Consider the following 16138-nt stretch of genomic DNA (forward strand, 5'->3'; position numbering starts at 1 on the left):
TAACAAACAGGTTGAATAGAAGACGGCCTCTGAAAAGACAACGCTTTTTTTTTGCTTTAGTTTGTGGTGATGACAGTTGGCTGGTACTTTAACTTACGTTGCCGAGGCAGCCATGATACAGCTCCCTCCATTACAGGTACAGCGGCCGTCGTCATGATTCATGCCCAGGTTATGGCCCATCTCGTGGGCCACTACAGTAGAGACGTAGCCCAGGTTGTCTCCACTATACTGTGGAGAACATTTGGTAGAAGACCACATTGCTGTTCAGATTTAGATTTTTTTTAAACCAAAAAGGTTTAAGAAGAAATGACATTTGATTTAAACCAAAAAGCACAAAAAGAGTTGAAGATACTCTGAATACTATAATGTTAGCAGGAGCTGTTGGAGCACGGTATTTACACACGGTACATTACAACACAAAGAAGAATCTGTGGAATGAACACAGACGCTGTGCTTCGTCATCGCGGACTGGTTTAACCGGTTACATTTCCTTAGCAGATTAACTCCTGTGTTATGAGATAAGTCCCAAATGGCAACCCTATTCTTTTATAGTGCACTACTGTTGATCAAGGCTCTGGGGTAAAAAGTAGTGTTTTAAAGGGAATAGGGTTTCCATTTGGGACGCATCCAATAGGGTGCCATTTGGGACACATCCAATAGGGTGCCATTTGGGAGGCAGTGATGGTGTGTCTGAGAACAAACTGCACTATTGTCTTCTACATCTGACTGACGCATGAATAATCTAGACCTATCAGGTGGCTGACACGACCTCACAACGCTAACAGCCACAACCTCAGCTAGGTTACAATGATTAGCCTGCTAGGTGTTAGCGTCCTGGCTAGGTTACAATGATTAGCCTGCTAGGTGTTAGCGTCCTGGCTAGGTTACAATGATTAGCCTGCTAGGTGTTAGGGTCCTGTCTAGGTTACAATGATTAGCCTGCTAGCTGTTAGGACAAAAACACTATGCCAGAAAGGAAGCCGTTTCATTGGACTACAGTAATTTCAAATGTAAATTTAGATTGTTTCTCCCCCCCCCAGAAAAAAGCAGAAAAAACAAATAATAATAGTTGCTGTGCATTTTCCAGATTTGTTTTATATTATACTTCCATACCGAGGTCAAAATAACACTGAAATAGTGATAATTATGATAATGCTCTTTTAGTGTGAGATTGTTATTATTTTACTCCTGGAATATCAGCCTGGTCAGGTGGGATGGAGGGTCGGCCCACAGCATGACATCACAATCTGATTATTCTGACCAATGACCAGTCATCTTTCATTTGCATATGTATCCTCCTACTTTGAAAGGGTAAGGGGGGGTCCACCAAATCAGGGCTATGAAAGAAAATGTGTATCAACACGCCCACACAATCAGACTGAGTACTTCAATGGCAAAAGGAGGAACAGGGAAATAAATCCTGAAAAAATATATTTGGAGTTCTTTTCATGAAATTATGATTATTTTTGTATATATTTTTTTTTAACCTGTTGGGTCTAGGGGGCAGCATTTGCACGTCTGGATAAAAAAAATGTACCCGATTTAATCTGGTTACTAATCCTACCCAGTAACTAGAATATGCATATACTTATTATATATGGATAGAAAACACTCTAAAGTTTCCAAAACTGTTTGAATGGTGTCTGTGAGTATAACAGAACTCATTTGGCAGGCAAAACCCTGAGACATTTTCTGACAGGAAGTGGATACCTGATGTGTTGTATTGACTTTAAACCTATCCCATTGAAAAACACAGGGGTTTAGGAATATTTTGGCACTTCCTATTGCTTCCACTAGATGTCACCAGCCTTTACAAAGTGTTTTGAGTCTTCTGGAGGGAGATCTGACCGAACAAGAGCCATGGAACGATGATGGCCCATTAGACACCTGGCGCGCGAGTTCATGTTGGGTACCCTCGTTCCAATACGTTATAAAAGAGTATGCATTCGTCCACCTTGAATATTATTCATGTTCTGGTTAAAAAAGGCCCTAATGATTTATGCTATACAACGTTTGACATGTTTGAACGAACGGAAATATATTTTTTCCCCTCGTTCATGACGAGAAGTCCGGCTGGCTTACATCATGTGCTAACGAGACGGAGATTTTTGGACATAAATGATGAGCTTTTTTGAACAAAACTACATTCGTTATGGACCTGTGATACCTGGAAGTGACATCTGATGAAGAGAATCAAAGGTAATGGATTATTTACATAGTATTTTCGATTTTAGATCTCCCCAACATGACGTCTAGTCTGTATCGCAACGCGTATTTTTCTGGGCGCAGTGCTCAGATTATTGCAAAGTGTGATTTCCCAGTAAGGTTATTTTTAAATCTGGCAAGTTGATTGCGTTCAAGAGATGTAAATCTATAATTCTTTAAATGACAATATAATATTTTACCAATGTTTTCTAATTTTAATTATTTAATTTGTTACGCTGACTTGACTGCCGGTTATTGGAGGGAAACGATTTCCTCAACATCAATGCCATAGTAAAACGCTGTTTTTGGATATAAATATGAACTTGATAGAACTAAAAATGCATGCATTGTCTAACATAATGTCCTAGGAGTGTCATCTGATGGAGATTGTAAAAGGTTAGTGCATCATTTTAGCTGGTTTTATGGTTTTGGTGACCCTGTCTTTGACTTGACAAAACATTACACACAACTCTTGTAAATGTACTGTCCTAACATACTCTAAATTTATGCTTTCGCCGTAAAACCTTTTTGAAATCGTAAAACGTGGTTAGATTAAGGAGATGTTTATCTTTCAAATGGTGTAAAATAGTTGTATATTTGAAAAATTTGAATTTTGACATTTATTTGGATTCAAATTTGCCGCTCTTGAAATGCACCTGCTGTTGATGGAGTGCACCACGGGTGGCACGCTAGCGTCCCACCTAGCCCCAAGAGGTTTTAAAGACCGCAAGGGGGCTTTAAACTCAAACTGCCTGCGGGGCTGCATTGAATGTGCAGTATCCGGCCTGCGGGCCTGGAGTTTGAAACATGCTTGTGAGAAGACAGATTTTCAGGATGTCTCATGGTGGTCAGACAAACACGGCTCCTAGCGCTGTCACCTTACACCGCAGATGGATTGAGACACATCCAATGCACAAACAGATCTCTCTAGCTTCAACTAACAAGATTTTAAAATGAGACGTTGAAACTCAAACTACTTTCCGGCTGCAAACTACTTTCCGGCTGCATTGAACGGCCGTATCTGGCCCGCGGGCTTCCAGTTTGGAACGTGCTTTATGCGCTCGTCTGCTACAAGGGTAAGTTGTACTGTCTACTGTTAGGTTTAAATTTTCAAGGGTACAAACTCTACAGAAATGAATGAAAACTTTAAACCAAGTTAATTCTTCCCAGAGGGTCAATACAGCTGCATTAGACAAAGACATGGTTCCACCCATGGTAGTATATGTACACCCCACTTTGGGTGAAGTCTCCTCCTCATCACTAAACAGTGCATCATTATTGCCTGTCAGAGAGCTGAGTGATATGGGCCTTAAACGGTTCCTCCCCTTATCAGTACTGTTACATGTGATCTCAGCCCCTCCCAAGCTTCCTTATGGCTCCCCTCATGTCTCTATTCCACCTAATGGTGAATACTACATACCTAATGATGAATAAGACACCTAATGATGAATAATACATTAAGCTTAGAAGCCAAACCTATCACTACTAACCACATTGATTCCTCCAGCGGTGGCCATCGAACACACTGTTCCCACGAACGCCATGCCCAGGATCCCTCCCCCATACGCTCCCGCAAGACCACTGGGGAAACAGAGAGAGAAAAACACATATAAAACATTACAGGACAAAACAGAGATGATCAACTAACAGACCACTGGGGAAACAGAGATGATCAACTAACAGACCACTGGGGAAACAGAGATGATCAACTAATAGACCACTGGGGAAACAAAGAGAGAAAAACATACAAAACATTACAGAACAAGTATTGTAGCTGTAGATCGGTTTACATGACAGAAAATACATTCCAACTCCCATCAGTCTACACTACAGTCAACTTACATGACAGAAAATACATTCCAACTCCCATCAGTCGACACTACAGTCAACTTACATTAGAGAGTTTAACCCTCAAATTCAACTGTGGGCCCGGAAGCCAGTTCCACTGCTTTAGTTCATTGTTTCTCCACTGAGTTGGACCTGGGACACCAGGTGGGTGATATTGACTGTCAGGTAGAGGAGAAAACCCAGCAGTGGTCCAGAACCTCATAGGGTTTAAGATGATTGGGTATCGGGGACACAATTTAAAACATCTATCAACTACTCATTATTATGGAGTGACTGGAGACAAACTGCTCAGTATTATAGATGAACACACGATATAGTCTGTCGTCAGATGTTAAATCACAGACCTGGCTAAAGACTATACACCAGAGGTATTCAAATCTTAAAAATGGAACTAAATAAATAGGAGACAAACGTAAATAAAATGTACTGACATATGCAAATATCAAATACAACAGAATATACCAGTTAGCAGACTGTTTTGTGTGATCACTATGGAAATTGAACCCACAACCCTATTTAGCATCATTCTCTTACCAACTGAGCCAAACAGAACCATACATCTCTGTTAGGGTTGAAAAGGCTATTTGTTTGCATAACCTATATAATATACCGGGGAAGCTATGCTACAATATTAAGTATATAAACTACGGATAAATCAACTGCTGAAGACAAGAACTACACCCGGCGACAGGAAGTGCGTCACTAGGCTGGGACCTGCCTGCACGCCGACGTTAGGATGAGCAAGTTTAAACCACGCTCATCCTCACCCTGACAGGCCAGCATTGAGCGGGAACTCTCTCTGTCAGAGTATATAAGGGAGAACAATAGGATGTGATGCTCTCTTCTCTGTCTGCCCTGCGTGGTGTCACAGCGAGACCGTATATATACGAACAACATATTTACCATTCAAGTGTTTGCAATAATTAAAGAACAAAGAAAACTTGAGTTACTCTTTGCCAAATAATTTGTTCTAATACCAGATTTGAATTGACGCAACATCTCTCCACTCACACAATTAGCTGTGCGTCATCATTCCTGATCCGGGGTAGCAGCACCGTCTTCCTCCAGTCGACGAACAGTCCTAACACTTCCCCTGCAGAGCCTTCTACACTGAAGGGGTTGGCTTCGTTAAAGATCTCCAGGCCTACCAGCACCACGCGGATATTCAGCTTCTTATAGTACTGGAGATGAATACAGAACAATACATAGAAAATATATATCATGTTATGATAATTATTTACAGACACACAGCCAAATAGTCTAGTACCCTCAAATTCAAATCTGGACCTGGTAGCTAACCTGTTGCACCCTATATAAAACTACTGTAATTATTAGTTGACCCTGCTGGTCATCTTCAAGAAGAATCTTAACTTAATGGCCATGTACTCTTATAATCTCCAGCCGGCACAGCCAGAGCCAGGGGACTGGCCACCCCTCAGAGCCTGGTTCCTCTCCAGGTTTCTTCCTAGAGAACTTCCTAGAAAGGAAGGAACAACTCAGTCCCTCTAATCAGGGACTGATTTAGACCTGGGACACCAGGTGGGGTGATATTAATGATCAGGGCCTGATTTAGACCTGGGACACAAGGTGGGGTGATATTAATGATCAGGGCCTGATTTAGACCTGGGACGCCAGGTGGGTGATATTAATGATCAGGGCCTGATTTAGACCTGGGACACCAGGTGGGTGATATTAATGATCAGGCAGAACAGGAAAGCAGCAGTAGTCCGGACCTCCCAGGGTAATATTTGAACATCCCTGGTCTACTACTTTCTCTAGTTTCTCCTGGGTGAAGAGCTCATTGTAGCCTTATGTCTCAACGAGGATGAAGAGGACTGAGGAAGTACAGTTTCAGTGTAACATTGTTGTTTGCTTGAGACTGAGTAGCGAGAGAGAGAAAGATGTTTTGTCACCCCATCCAGTAGATTGGCTAGTTCCACCATCTCCTCTCGCACCGCTGTCTCGTTCTTCTTCTTGTAGGTATACTGTGGACATGGTCAGAAAGAGGCAGAACTCAGTCAGCTGATCATCATGTAGGAATACATTCTAATATAATCCATTGGAGTATCATTAACTTACGATTACGCAGTAGGCAAGTGGTTCTGAAACCTCTCCTCGAGGACCCTCAGACATTTTCACAATTTTGTTGTAACCCTGAACTAACTCACCTGATTTATCTAAATCAAGGGCTTGATGATTAGTTGACAAGTTGAATCAGGTGTGTTAGCTGGGGAACAGTTCAACTACATGGAACGGCTGGGCGTCCAAGAGGAGAGGTCGGAAAACCTCTGAGTTAGCCTATACAAGTTATACATCTATAAAATTTTGAAAAAATAGTAAGTATTTTACCCTGAGAAAGTCAGCAACCAACACCAACTCTACATATCTGGTCTGAGGTAAATTACGTTTCCTCTGTTATGAAGAAGAAAGAAAAAAAAAGTCCTTAGTGAGACTGGTACTTCCATTTACATCCATGTTTAGTCTGACAGACATCCAGTACATTCACCCTGAAAACACTTTAATATCTGTTATATTCTGCTATGCTGCGTAACGGAAACATCCCAACCCGTAAAAGTGCTGTCATCGAGAGGGAAGGGTGGAAAGGCGAGTGACTCTCAGTGTGCGACGTCTCATTGGTCACTCCACAGACAAAGGGTTCCGATTGGCTGTGCTCCAGGCGGTAGAGGAGGTGCTCGTTGTTTGTCGACTGCTTGATTGGTTCCAGCCCATAACTCTGGTTGCCGAGGAGAATGACACCCCTACGAAGAAGAAGTGCAACTGACAGATTTGTAATCAATTTGTGACAAATTACTTTTCATTCCCAGATCATCACAATGGTTTAACAACATTTCCTCGAATCAAGCTTAAGTCAGCGATTAGAAGTAGAGGACAAGGAAAGTCAGGATAACTGGTTAGACAAACCAGGAAACTATTATGAAAGGACTGGAGAACTTCCTTGTTAAGAGACACTGAAAACCCTTTCATTGAACCACTGAATGTGGTATAAAACACAACCCTGTGTACAGGTCAACAAATACAAAAGGATGTGGTCCTCTGTTGCTCAGTTAGTAGAGCATGGCTCCAGGTCCTCTGTAGTTCAGTTAGTAGAGCATGGTCCTCTGTAGTTCAGTTAGTAGAACATGGTCCTCTGTAGTTCAGTTAGTAGAGCATGGTCCTCTGTAGTTCAGTTAGTAGAACATGGTCCTCTGTAGTTCAGTTAGTAGAGCATGGCTCCAGGTCCTCTGTAGTTCAGTTAGTAGAACATGGTCCTCTGTAGTTCAGTTAGTAGAGCATGGCTCCAGGTCCTCTGTAGTTCAGTTAGTAGAACATGGTCCTCTGTAGTTCAGTTAGTAGAACATGGTCCTCTGTAGTTCAGTTAGTAGAGCATGGCTCCAGGTCCTCTGTAGTTCAGTTAGTAGAACATGGTCCTCTGTAGTTCAGTTAGTAGAACATGGCTCCAGGTCCTCTGTAGTTCAGTTAGTAGAACATGGTCCTCTGTAGTTCAGTTAGTAGAGCATGGCTCCAGGTCCTCTGTAGGTCAGTTAGTAGAGCATGGCTCTTACAATGCCAGGATATTAGGTGTGATTGCCACGACCACCCATAGATCAAAAATGTATGCACGCACAACTGTTAGTGTATGAACGCAACATAACTGTTAGGCGCTTTGGATAAAAGCTAAATGGCATATATTTTTATTATAATACAAGACAGACCTGAGGTCAGTATTTACTGAGAGTTAGTATTATTCTATTATATATAAGTGAATGAGAGACAGACCTGAGGTCAGTAGTTACCGAGAGTTAGTATTATTATATTATATATAAGTGAATGAGAGACAGACCTGAGGTCAGTAGTTACCGAGAGTTAGTATTATTATATATAAGTGAATGAGAGACAGACCTGAGGTCAGTATTATTATATATAAGTGAATGAGAAACAGACCTGAGGTCAGTAGTTACTGAGAGTTAGTATTATTATATATAAGTGAATGAGAGACAGACCTGAGGTCAGTAGGTACTGAGAGTTAGTATTATTATATTATATATAAGTAAATGAGAGACAGACCTGAGGTCAGTAGTTGCTGAGAGTTAGTATTATTATATATAAGTGAATGAGAGACAGACCTGAGGTCAGTAGTTACCGAGAGTTAGTATTATTATATATAAGTGAATGAGACAGACCTGAGGTCAGTATTATTATATATAAGTGAATGAGAAACAGACCTGAGGTCAGTAGTTACTGAGAGTTAGTATTATTATAGATAAGTGAATGAGAGACAGACCTGAGGTCAGTAGGTACTGAGAGTTAGTATTATTATATTATATATAAGTAAATGAGAGACAGACCTGAGGTCAGTAGTTACTGAGAGTTAGTATTATTATATATAAGTGAATGAGAGACAGACCTGAGGTCAGTAGGTACTGAGAGTTAGTATTATTATATTATATATAAGTAAATGAGAGACAGACCTGAGGTCAGTAGTTACTGAGATTTAGTATTATTATATTATATATAAGTGAATGAGAGACAGACCTGAGGCCTGAGCAGGTGCTGAGGGCGACCAAAGATTCTTCATGATCCTCCACATCCCCATGGTAATAACAATGGACCTGCAACACACACACACACACATCACCAAGTGACAGGCAGCTATAAACAGGCATGTAATTTAATACCACCATGTGGAAATATACAGTCAAAACGTATGTATGTAAAGTACCAGTCAAAGGTTTGGACAACCTCTCATTCAAGGGTTTTTCTTTAATTTTTACTATTTTCTACATTGTAGAATAATAGTGAAGACATCAAAATAACACGTATGGAATCAAAAAAAGTGTTAAACAAATCAAAATATATATTATATTCTGCAAAGTAGCCACCCATTGCCTTGATGACAGCTTTGCACACTCTTGTCATTCTCTCAACCAGCTTTATGAGGTAGTCACCTGGAATGCATTTCAATTAACAGGTGTGCTTGGGCCAAGAAACACAAGCAATGGACATTAGACCGGTGGAAATCTATCCTTTGGTCTGTTGAGTCCAATTTTGAGATTTTTGGTTCCAACCGCTGTGTCTGAGACGCAGAATAGGTGAACGGATGATCTCCACATGTGTGGTTCCCACCGTGAAGCATGGAGGTGGTGGTGTGATGGTGCTTGGCTGGTGACACTGTCCATGATTTACTTAGAATTCAAGGCACACTTAACCAGCATGGCTACCACAGCATTCTGCAGCGATACGCCATCTGGTTTGGGCTTAGTGGGACTATCATTTGTTTTTCAACAGGGCAATGACCCCCCCCTCCAGGCTGTGTGAGGGCTATTTGACCAAGAAGGAGAGTGATGGAGCGCTGCATCAGATGACCTGGCCTCCATAATCACCCGACGTCAACCCAATTGAGATGGTTTGGGATGAGTTGGGCCACAGAGTAAATGAAAAGCAGCCAGCAAGTGCTCAGCATATGTGGGAACTCCTTCAAGACTGTTGGAAAAGCATTCCTCATGAAGCTGGTTGAGAGAATGCCAAGAGTGTACAAAGCTGTCATCGAGGCAAAGGGAGGCTACTTTGGAGAACATAAAATATATTTTGATCTGTTTAACACTTTTTTGGTTACTACATGATTCCATATGTGTTATTTCATAGTTTTGATATATTCAATATTATTCTACAATGTAGAAAATAGTAAAAATAAAGAAAAACCCTGGAATGAGTAGGTGTGTCAGACACAGACAGACAGACATACATAACCCCCACCACCCCTCGCATCCTGCCTAGCCCTCCCCAGCCAGCTCGTCAGTCCCCCTCCCACCCCAGCCAGCTCGTCAGTCCCCCTCCCTCCCACCCCAGCCAACTCGTCAGTCCCCCTCCCTCCCACCCCAGCCAACTCGTCAGTCCCCCTCCCTCCCTCCCCAGCCAGCTCGTCAGTCCCCCTCCCTCCCCAGCCAGCTCGTCAGTCCCCCTCCCTCCCTCCCCAACCAGCTTGTCAGTCCCCCTCCCACCCGAGTCTCCCCTTACAATCCACCCAATGTCATTCTGTAATGTAGTCTCTGCTACTTACATCAGGTTTAGGGTATGTAGACATCAGATTCCCACTGGCATCATGGGAAAACTGAACAAAGCTTTTGGATAAAAACTCTCTGACAAAAGAAAAAAAAGAAAAATACACCGATCACTCCACAAGAATATAATTGTGTGACCTTAAGGTCATTACTAGTATGTAATAGAAGATAAATTGACTTACGTGTTCTTTTTAAGATGGAGGAAATGTTCCTTGTTGTCAATGATCAGTGAATAAGAACGTTCATCGGGTTCTTCAGTCTGAAATGAGTTGCAACAACAACACAGTCACATGAAAATACACCAGTCGTCATTTACCATCGTTTGTTCAAACCACGAGTTGGGAGACCTGTAGATGTATCTTACCTTTCCCGATTCAGGAAGTCTGTCGGCATTTCTTGCCCATCTCCTGTGAATAAGCTGAGGCTTTACAATCGTGTAGCTGGAAAGTTTAGATGTTTGTCCATTGAAAATATCTGAAGAAAAGGTAGAAAGAACAGCCATGAACTACTGGCCTACTCATGTTCCAATGGCCAATGTCCTGAATGGCCAAGATTACATACACAGCCAAAGTCTGATCGGCCAAATCAAACAAAACAGCTAATTCATTAAGAAAGAAACATCAATCTACTGAAAATATGTCAATGATGACATACTGGCATGGTCCCAAGTTAAATAAATGAGTGGAAAACATGATGTATTGCTGAGTATAGGTGACTCATTAGGCGCCTTCGACATTGAAGCCGACTTGAAAGGCGAATCGAGACGGACTGATGTACAAATCACCTTGCGTCATAAATACAGGGCCTTGCGAAAGTATCCTTGGATTTCATCACATTTTATTGTGTTACAAAGTGGGATTCAAATGGATTCAATTGTCTTTTCTTTTTTTTTTTAACAATCTACACAAAATACTCTTGATGTCAAAGTTTATTTATTTTGTAAACATTTTTTAAAGATTAATAGACAATAAATAACAAAAACATAGACTTCCCTGAATCAATACATGTTAGAAACAGCTTTGGCAGCGATTCCAGCTGTGAGTGTTTCTGGGTAAGTCTCTAAGAGCTTCACCACACCTGTATTGTGCAACATTAGCCATTATTCTTTAAGCTCTGTCAAGATGTTGGGAATCATAGCTAAACAGCAATTTTAAAGTCTTGCCATAGATATTCAAGTAGATTTAAGTCAAAACTTAAGTCAGTGAATGTTGGTTTATTGGTAAGCAACTCCAGTGTGGATTTGGCCTTGTGTTTTAGATTGTCCTGTTGAAAGGTGAATTCCTCTACCAGTCTCTGGTATAAAGAAAACTGAAGCAGGTTTTCCTCTAGGATTTTGCCTGTGTTTAGCTCAATCCCATGTATTTTTATTCTGAAAAACTCCCCAGTTCTTAACGATGTCAAGCATACCCATAACATGATGCAGCCACCACCATGCTTGTTAATAAGGAGGCAGTTCAGGTGTCAGCATGCTTAAGTTTCGCTGGTGCCGAGCCGAGCTATTCTAGCCGAACGAGTCTGCTCGCATACTCCCTTAAAAGATATTCACTTGAAAAACAAGAGAAAAAAACCAAATAAATAAAAATTGTACAAAAATATTAAAATACAAAAAAAAAATTACAAAAAATATCGGCAATTGTACTGTTTGTTTTGAGACGCCGTAGCCAGTATACACTTCCTCAAATTAGTCTGAATTAATCTATGACTCAAGCAATCTGTCATTCATTTTGACTTTTTTTGCAGAGGAGATCGTAGTCGCACGATTTTGCATCTGACTAGAATGATTGGTGCAGTATTTTCTCAAGTGAAATTTTTTCTCATGAGCACGAGTCGTCTCGTTGAATGACAACAGGTACGTAATTGAAGAATCCCTACTGTTGACCAATCGTCGACGAGGCAGCGTAGACTTTGGCTTGCCTCAGGAAAAAAAATCTTGTGTGTCCAAAACAGCCGACTAAAAACACTCGCCAAAGTCCAAAACAAACATAAATGTCACAAAATGTTTTCATAATATATGCACAAACTGTTCTGAACTGTTTCGGCTGGGAAACATGCGGACTCCTTAACTTAGTGATGCGTTGTTTTTGCCCAATTTCTTATTACTTGTTGCCCTGTTGCATACAAAATGCATGTTTTGGTATATTTTTATGATGTATATATATATTTTTTTCACTGTCATTTAAGTCGTTATTGTTGAATCACTACAACGTAGATCCATCCTCAGTTCTCCCATCACAGCCGTGTTTTAAAATCACCGATGACCTCATGGTAACATCCCTGAGCAGGTTCATTCCGGTCCTGCAGCTCAGTTCAAAAGGACGACTGCCACTTTGATGTGTCTGTGTGTTTTAATACATAATCCACAGCATAATTATTAACTTGACCATGCTTAAAAAGAGATTCAATGTCTGATTTGTTAATTGTTACCCATCTACCAATCAATGCCCTTCTTTATGAGGTTTTCAAAAAAGCTTCCTGGTCTTTGTAGTTGAATCTGTGATTGAAATTCGATAGTTGACTGAGGGACCTTACAGATGTTGTATGTATGGGGGACAGAGAAATGGGTTAGTCATTCACTACTAGACTGAGGGACCTTACAGATGTTGTATGTATGGGGGACAGAGAAAGGGGTTCGTCGTTCACTACTAGACTGAGGGACCTTACAGATGTTGTATGTATGGGGGACAGAGAAAGGGGTTCGTCGTTCACTACTAGACTGAGGGACCTTACAGATGTTGTATGTATGGGGGACAGAGAAAGGGGTTCGTCGTTCACTACTAGACTGAGGGACCTTACAGATGTTGTATGTATGGGGGACAGAGAAAGGGGTTAGTCGTTCACTACTAGACTGAGGGACCTTACAGATGTTGTATGTATGGGGGACAGAGGAAGTCGTTAAAAAAAAAAACACAGCAACCTGTATTATTTCACACAGAGTGAATCCATGTAACTTATGTGATTTGTTCATCCAAATTTGACTCCTGAACCAATTTAGGCTTGCCTAAACAAAAGGGCTGAATACCTATGCAACGACAACATTTTACTCATCTAATTTTTATTAATATATTCTTTTAAGTTTCCACTTTCACAGAGTATTTTGAGTATATTGTTGGCAGATCGTCGGCGGGACGTCAGCGGGCAGATCGACGGCGGGACGTCAGCGGGCAGATCGACGGCGGGACGTCAGCGGGCAGATCGACGGCGGGACGTCTGCGGGCAGATCGACGGCGGGACGTCTGCGGGCAGATCGACGGCGGGACGTCTGCGGGCAGATCGACGGCGGAACGTCAGCGATCCATTATTGGTTAAACGGGTTCTTACCACGTAACCACCGTAACGCCAGAGTCTGTACTTCTGTTTTGAAGCCAGATGATGAGTCTGAGCCGTATTTCACCCTTAGTTTTACACAAATCATTTAAAATCTGCAGTTAGTAAAACTGACGATTTGTTTATTTGTTATTAAAAGTACTAACGAGCGTACTGTTGTTTGTACGAGTGCCTGACGAGCGTACTGTTGTTTGTACGAGTGCCTGACGAGCGTACTGTTGTTTGTACGAGTGCCTGACGAGCGTACTGTTGTTTGTACGAGTGCCTGACGAGCGTACTGTTGTTTGTACGAGTGCCTGACGAGCGTACTGTTGTTTGTATGAGTGTGCGTACTGAGACTGTCACCCTGATCTTGACTACACTAGGTAGTTGGGCTACTTCCCACGCTGCCGTGGGACAACACAATGCCACAGATGTCTCAAGTTTTGCGTGAGAGTGTGCATGCTGACTGCAGGAATGTCTACCAGAGATGTTGCCTGAGAAGTTTATGTTAATTTCTCTACGAAAAAAAATGCATCCAACATCGTTTTAAAGAGTTTTGCACTACGTCCAACCGGCCTCCCAACCGCAGACCACGTGTTACCACGCCAGCCCAGGACCTCCACATTCGCTTCTTCACCTGCAGCCACCCGGACAGCTGATGAAACTATTTCTGTCAGTAATAAAGCCCTTTTGTGGGGGAAAAAAAAAACTCTGATTGGCTGGGCTTGGCTCCCCTGAGGGTGGGGCTATGCCCTCCTAGGCCCACCCATGGCTGCGTTCCTGCCCAGTCATGTGAAATCCATAGGATTATGGCTTGATACATTTATTTCAATTGACTGATTTCCTTATATGAACTGTAACAAAGTAAAATCATTGAAATTGTTGTGTTTATATTTTTGTTCAGTATAAGTTATTTCTTGTGTAGGCTGCTGTCTTCATTGAAATAAACTTATGTGAGGGGGAAATAATTGCCACATTAACTACCATCAGCAACACCGTTCTACAGCTGCCCAGTGGGAAGCACCTCGGGTTCAGTTTGCTTCTGGCAGATATCGGCTAGGTGATGCGACCGTCTGTGCTCTCATACTCACTAAAGACCGTGGCTTGAAAAACTAGAAGAAAAAAAAAAACGCAGCAATATTACTGTTTGTCTCTCTTGAGCCACCGTAGCAACATCATAGCCAGAAACATTTCCTCAAAATTGTCTATATTAATCTTCAAAACAGACCCCCTGCAACTCAACACTGATATTTTAAACATTTCCTGTTTCCATGAATTGAGGAAGAAGAAAACATTTCTCTGTGCGACACCAAACAGTACGTGACCTGTAACTCCCAGTAACAGATAACAAAAATATTTGTTTAAAAATCACATTATCTGATGTAACATTCTGTAGCTAGTTCTCTTGGCTTCCAGAACACAAAAACTAAAGTAAACTTACCACTTTCTATTTGTTAACCTTAAATAAAAATAGCAAAACTAAAGAAAATATAAAATGTTAATCTCTAAACAAGTGAAATTACATTTTTGAAAAATGTATATATTTTTGTGGTGTGTCATATTCTGTTGTATTTGTTTAGCCGACGTTTCATATTCGGTTCCACGCATTGAAAACTGATTTAGGATCATCTCTTACCATCACAGCCCAAACCTTCAGGCACATCAGAAACAATAAGACCGACCCCGGATCAGAATTTATAACATGCGCTAACAAAAGTAATTATTTTGTGCGGAAGCAAAACGTGTCGCGGAGAGTTGCTGTGAAATAGCCTCTATTGGTGGTTAATAAGTAGAGTTAAACGGTATGATAGACAAAGTAACCTTGTTATCAGGTAGGCTACATTTCACAATCCAATTCCCGAGGCATTGTAATCGCAACAGGTACCAAGCGTAACGAAGAAGGCTATCACCTAAAGGCAATAAAAAATAAATTTAAAAACATTTCAATCTCTCACCCACCTTTATTGTTCTCGGTTCCAACGATGCAACAAATTAGAAAGACTAAAACCACTAGACTTTTCCCCAGCATGATCCTTGCTACAACATTTGTCCATTGACGACAGCTATGTTATCGGGCTGTTGGAGGCGGACAGGGCAGGTGAGAAGACACCTGTGAGCCAGAGGAGGTGTACCTAAAGTTACTCTTCTTCTGTGGGGTTTATCGGCGTTATGGTGCATTACCGCCACCTACTGTACTGGAGTATGGGCCAGAGAGGACCGGAACTCAATTCTACCTGCCAGCCCCGATTATCTTTAAAAAAATTAGACGAAACGTTGGAAACTATATCTACTGATAATCACTTTTTATATTTTCTCTCATCCCAGCTAACATTAAAACATTCCCACAACTTTAGAGAACGTTTCCTTCAGAGGAACTCCTTAGGTCATTACCATTTTCATAGGAACGTTTCCTGGAGGCCATTCCATTCATTTCTAATAGATCTAACACAGAACGTGTTTACCATGTTCTCTGAACTTAACATGTTCTTAACATGTTTTCATGGGAACATTACAAGCTCATTCATGTGTCCAGTTTTCTGTGAATTAGGAGAATATTCCATCAGGTGACCAGGGCAATATATCTGCTGGAGCACGTGCTACGGGTGGGTGCTGCTATGGTGACCAGCGAGCTGAGATTTTTTTATTTTATTTTATTTATTTCACCTTTATTTAAGCAGGTAGGCCAGTTGAGAACAAGTTCTCATTTACAACTGTGACCT

At 41.4% G+C, this 16138-nt stretch overlaps 1 protein-coding gene across 4 annotated transcripts in view; it reads right to left on the reverse strand.

Annotated features, from left to right (window-relative positions):
- Positions 1–15585, reverse strand: part of LOC106613909 (disintegrin and metalloproteinase domain-containing protein 9) — a 30232-nt gene extending 14647 nt beyond the window's left edge. Inside the window, exons 1-12 of one of the 4 annotated variants that reach the window (XM_045687781.2) lie at positions 15378–15565; positions 14510–14530; positions 10477–10586; positions 10295–10371; positions 10112–10190; positions 8587–8663; positions 6620–6812; positions 6403–6465; positions 5967–6038; positions 5065–5234; positions 3696–3786; positions 98–228 (exon numbers count right to left, since the gene is read on the reverse strand). In XM_045687781.2, coding sequence (XP_045543737.1) covers positions 98–228; positions 3696–3786; positions 5065–5234; positions 5967–6038; positions 6403–6465; positions 6620–6812; positions 8587–8663; positions 10112–10190; positions 10295–10371; positions 10477–10586; positions 14510–14530; positions 15378–15447 — 1154 coding nt within the window. In that variant the 5' untranslated portion in view covers positions 15448–15565. Of the gene's footprint in view, positions 1–97; positions 229–3695; positions 3787–5064; positions 5235–5966; positions 6039–6402; positions 6466–6619; positions 6813–8586; positions 8664–10111; positions 10191–10294; positions 10372–10476; positions 10587–14402; positions 14531–15377 lie in introns of those variants that run through there. The other 3 variants (XM_045687784.2, XM_045687782.2, XM_045687796.2) reach the window with 3 other exon arrangements.
- Between the last annotated feature and the right edge of the window lie 553 nt (positions 15586–16138).

The sequence above is a fragment of the Salmo salar genome, chromosome 01 (genome assembly GCF_965601325.2).
Source record: "Salmo salar chromosome 01, fSalSal1, whole genome shotgun sequence".
In the NCBI taxonomy this organism is placed as follows: Eukaryota; Metazoa; Chordata; class Actinopteri; order Salmoniformes; family Salmonidae; genus Salmo; species Salmo salar.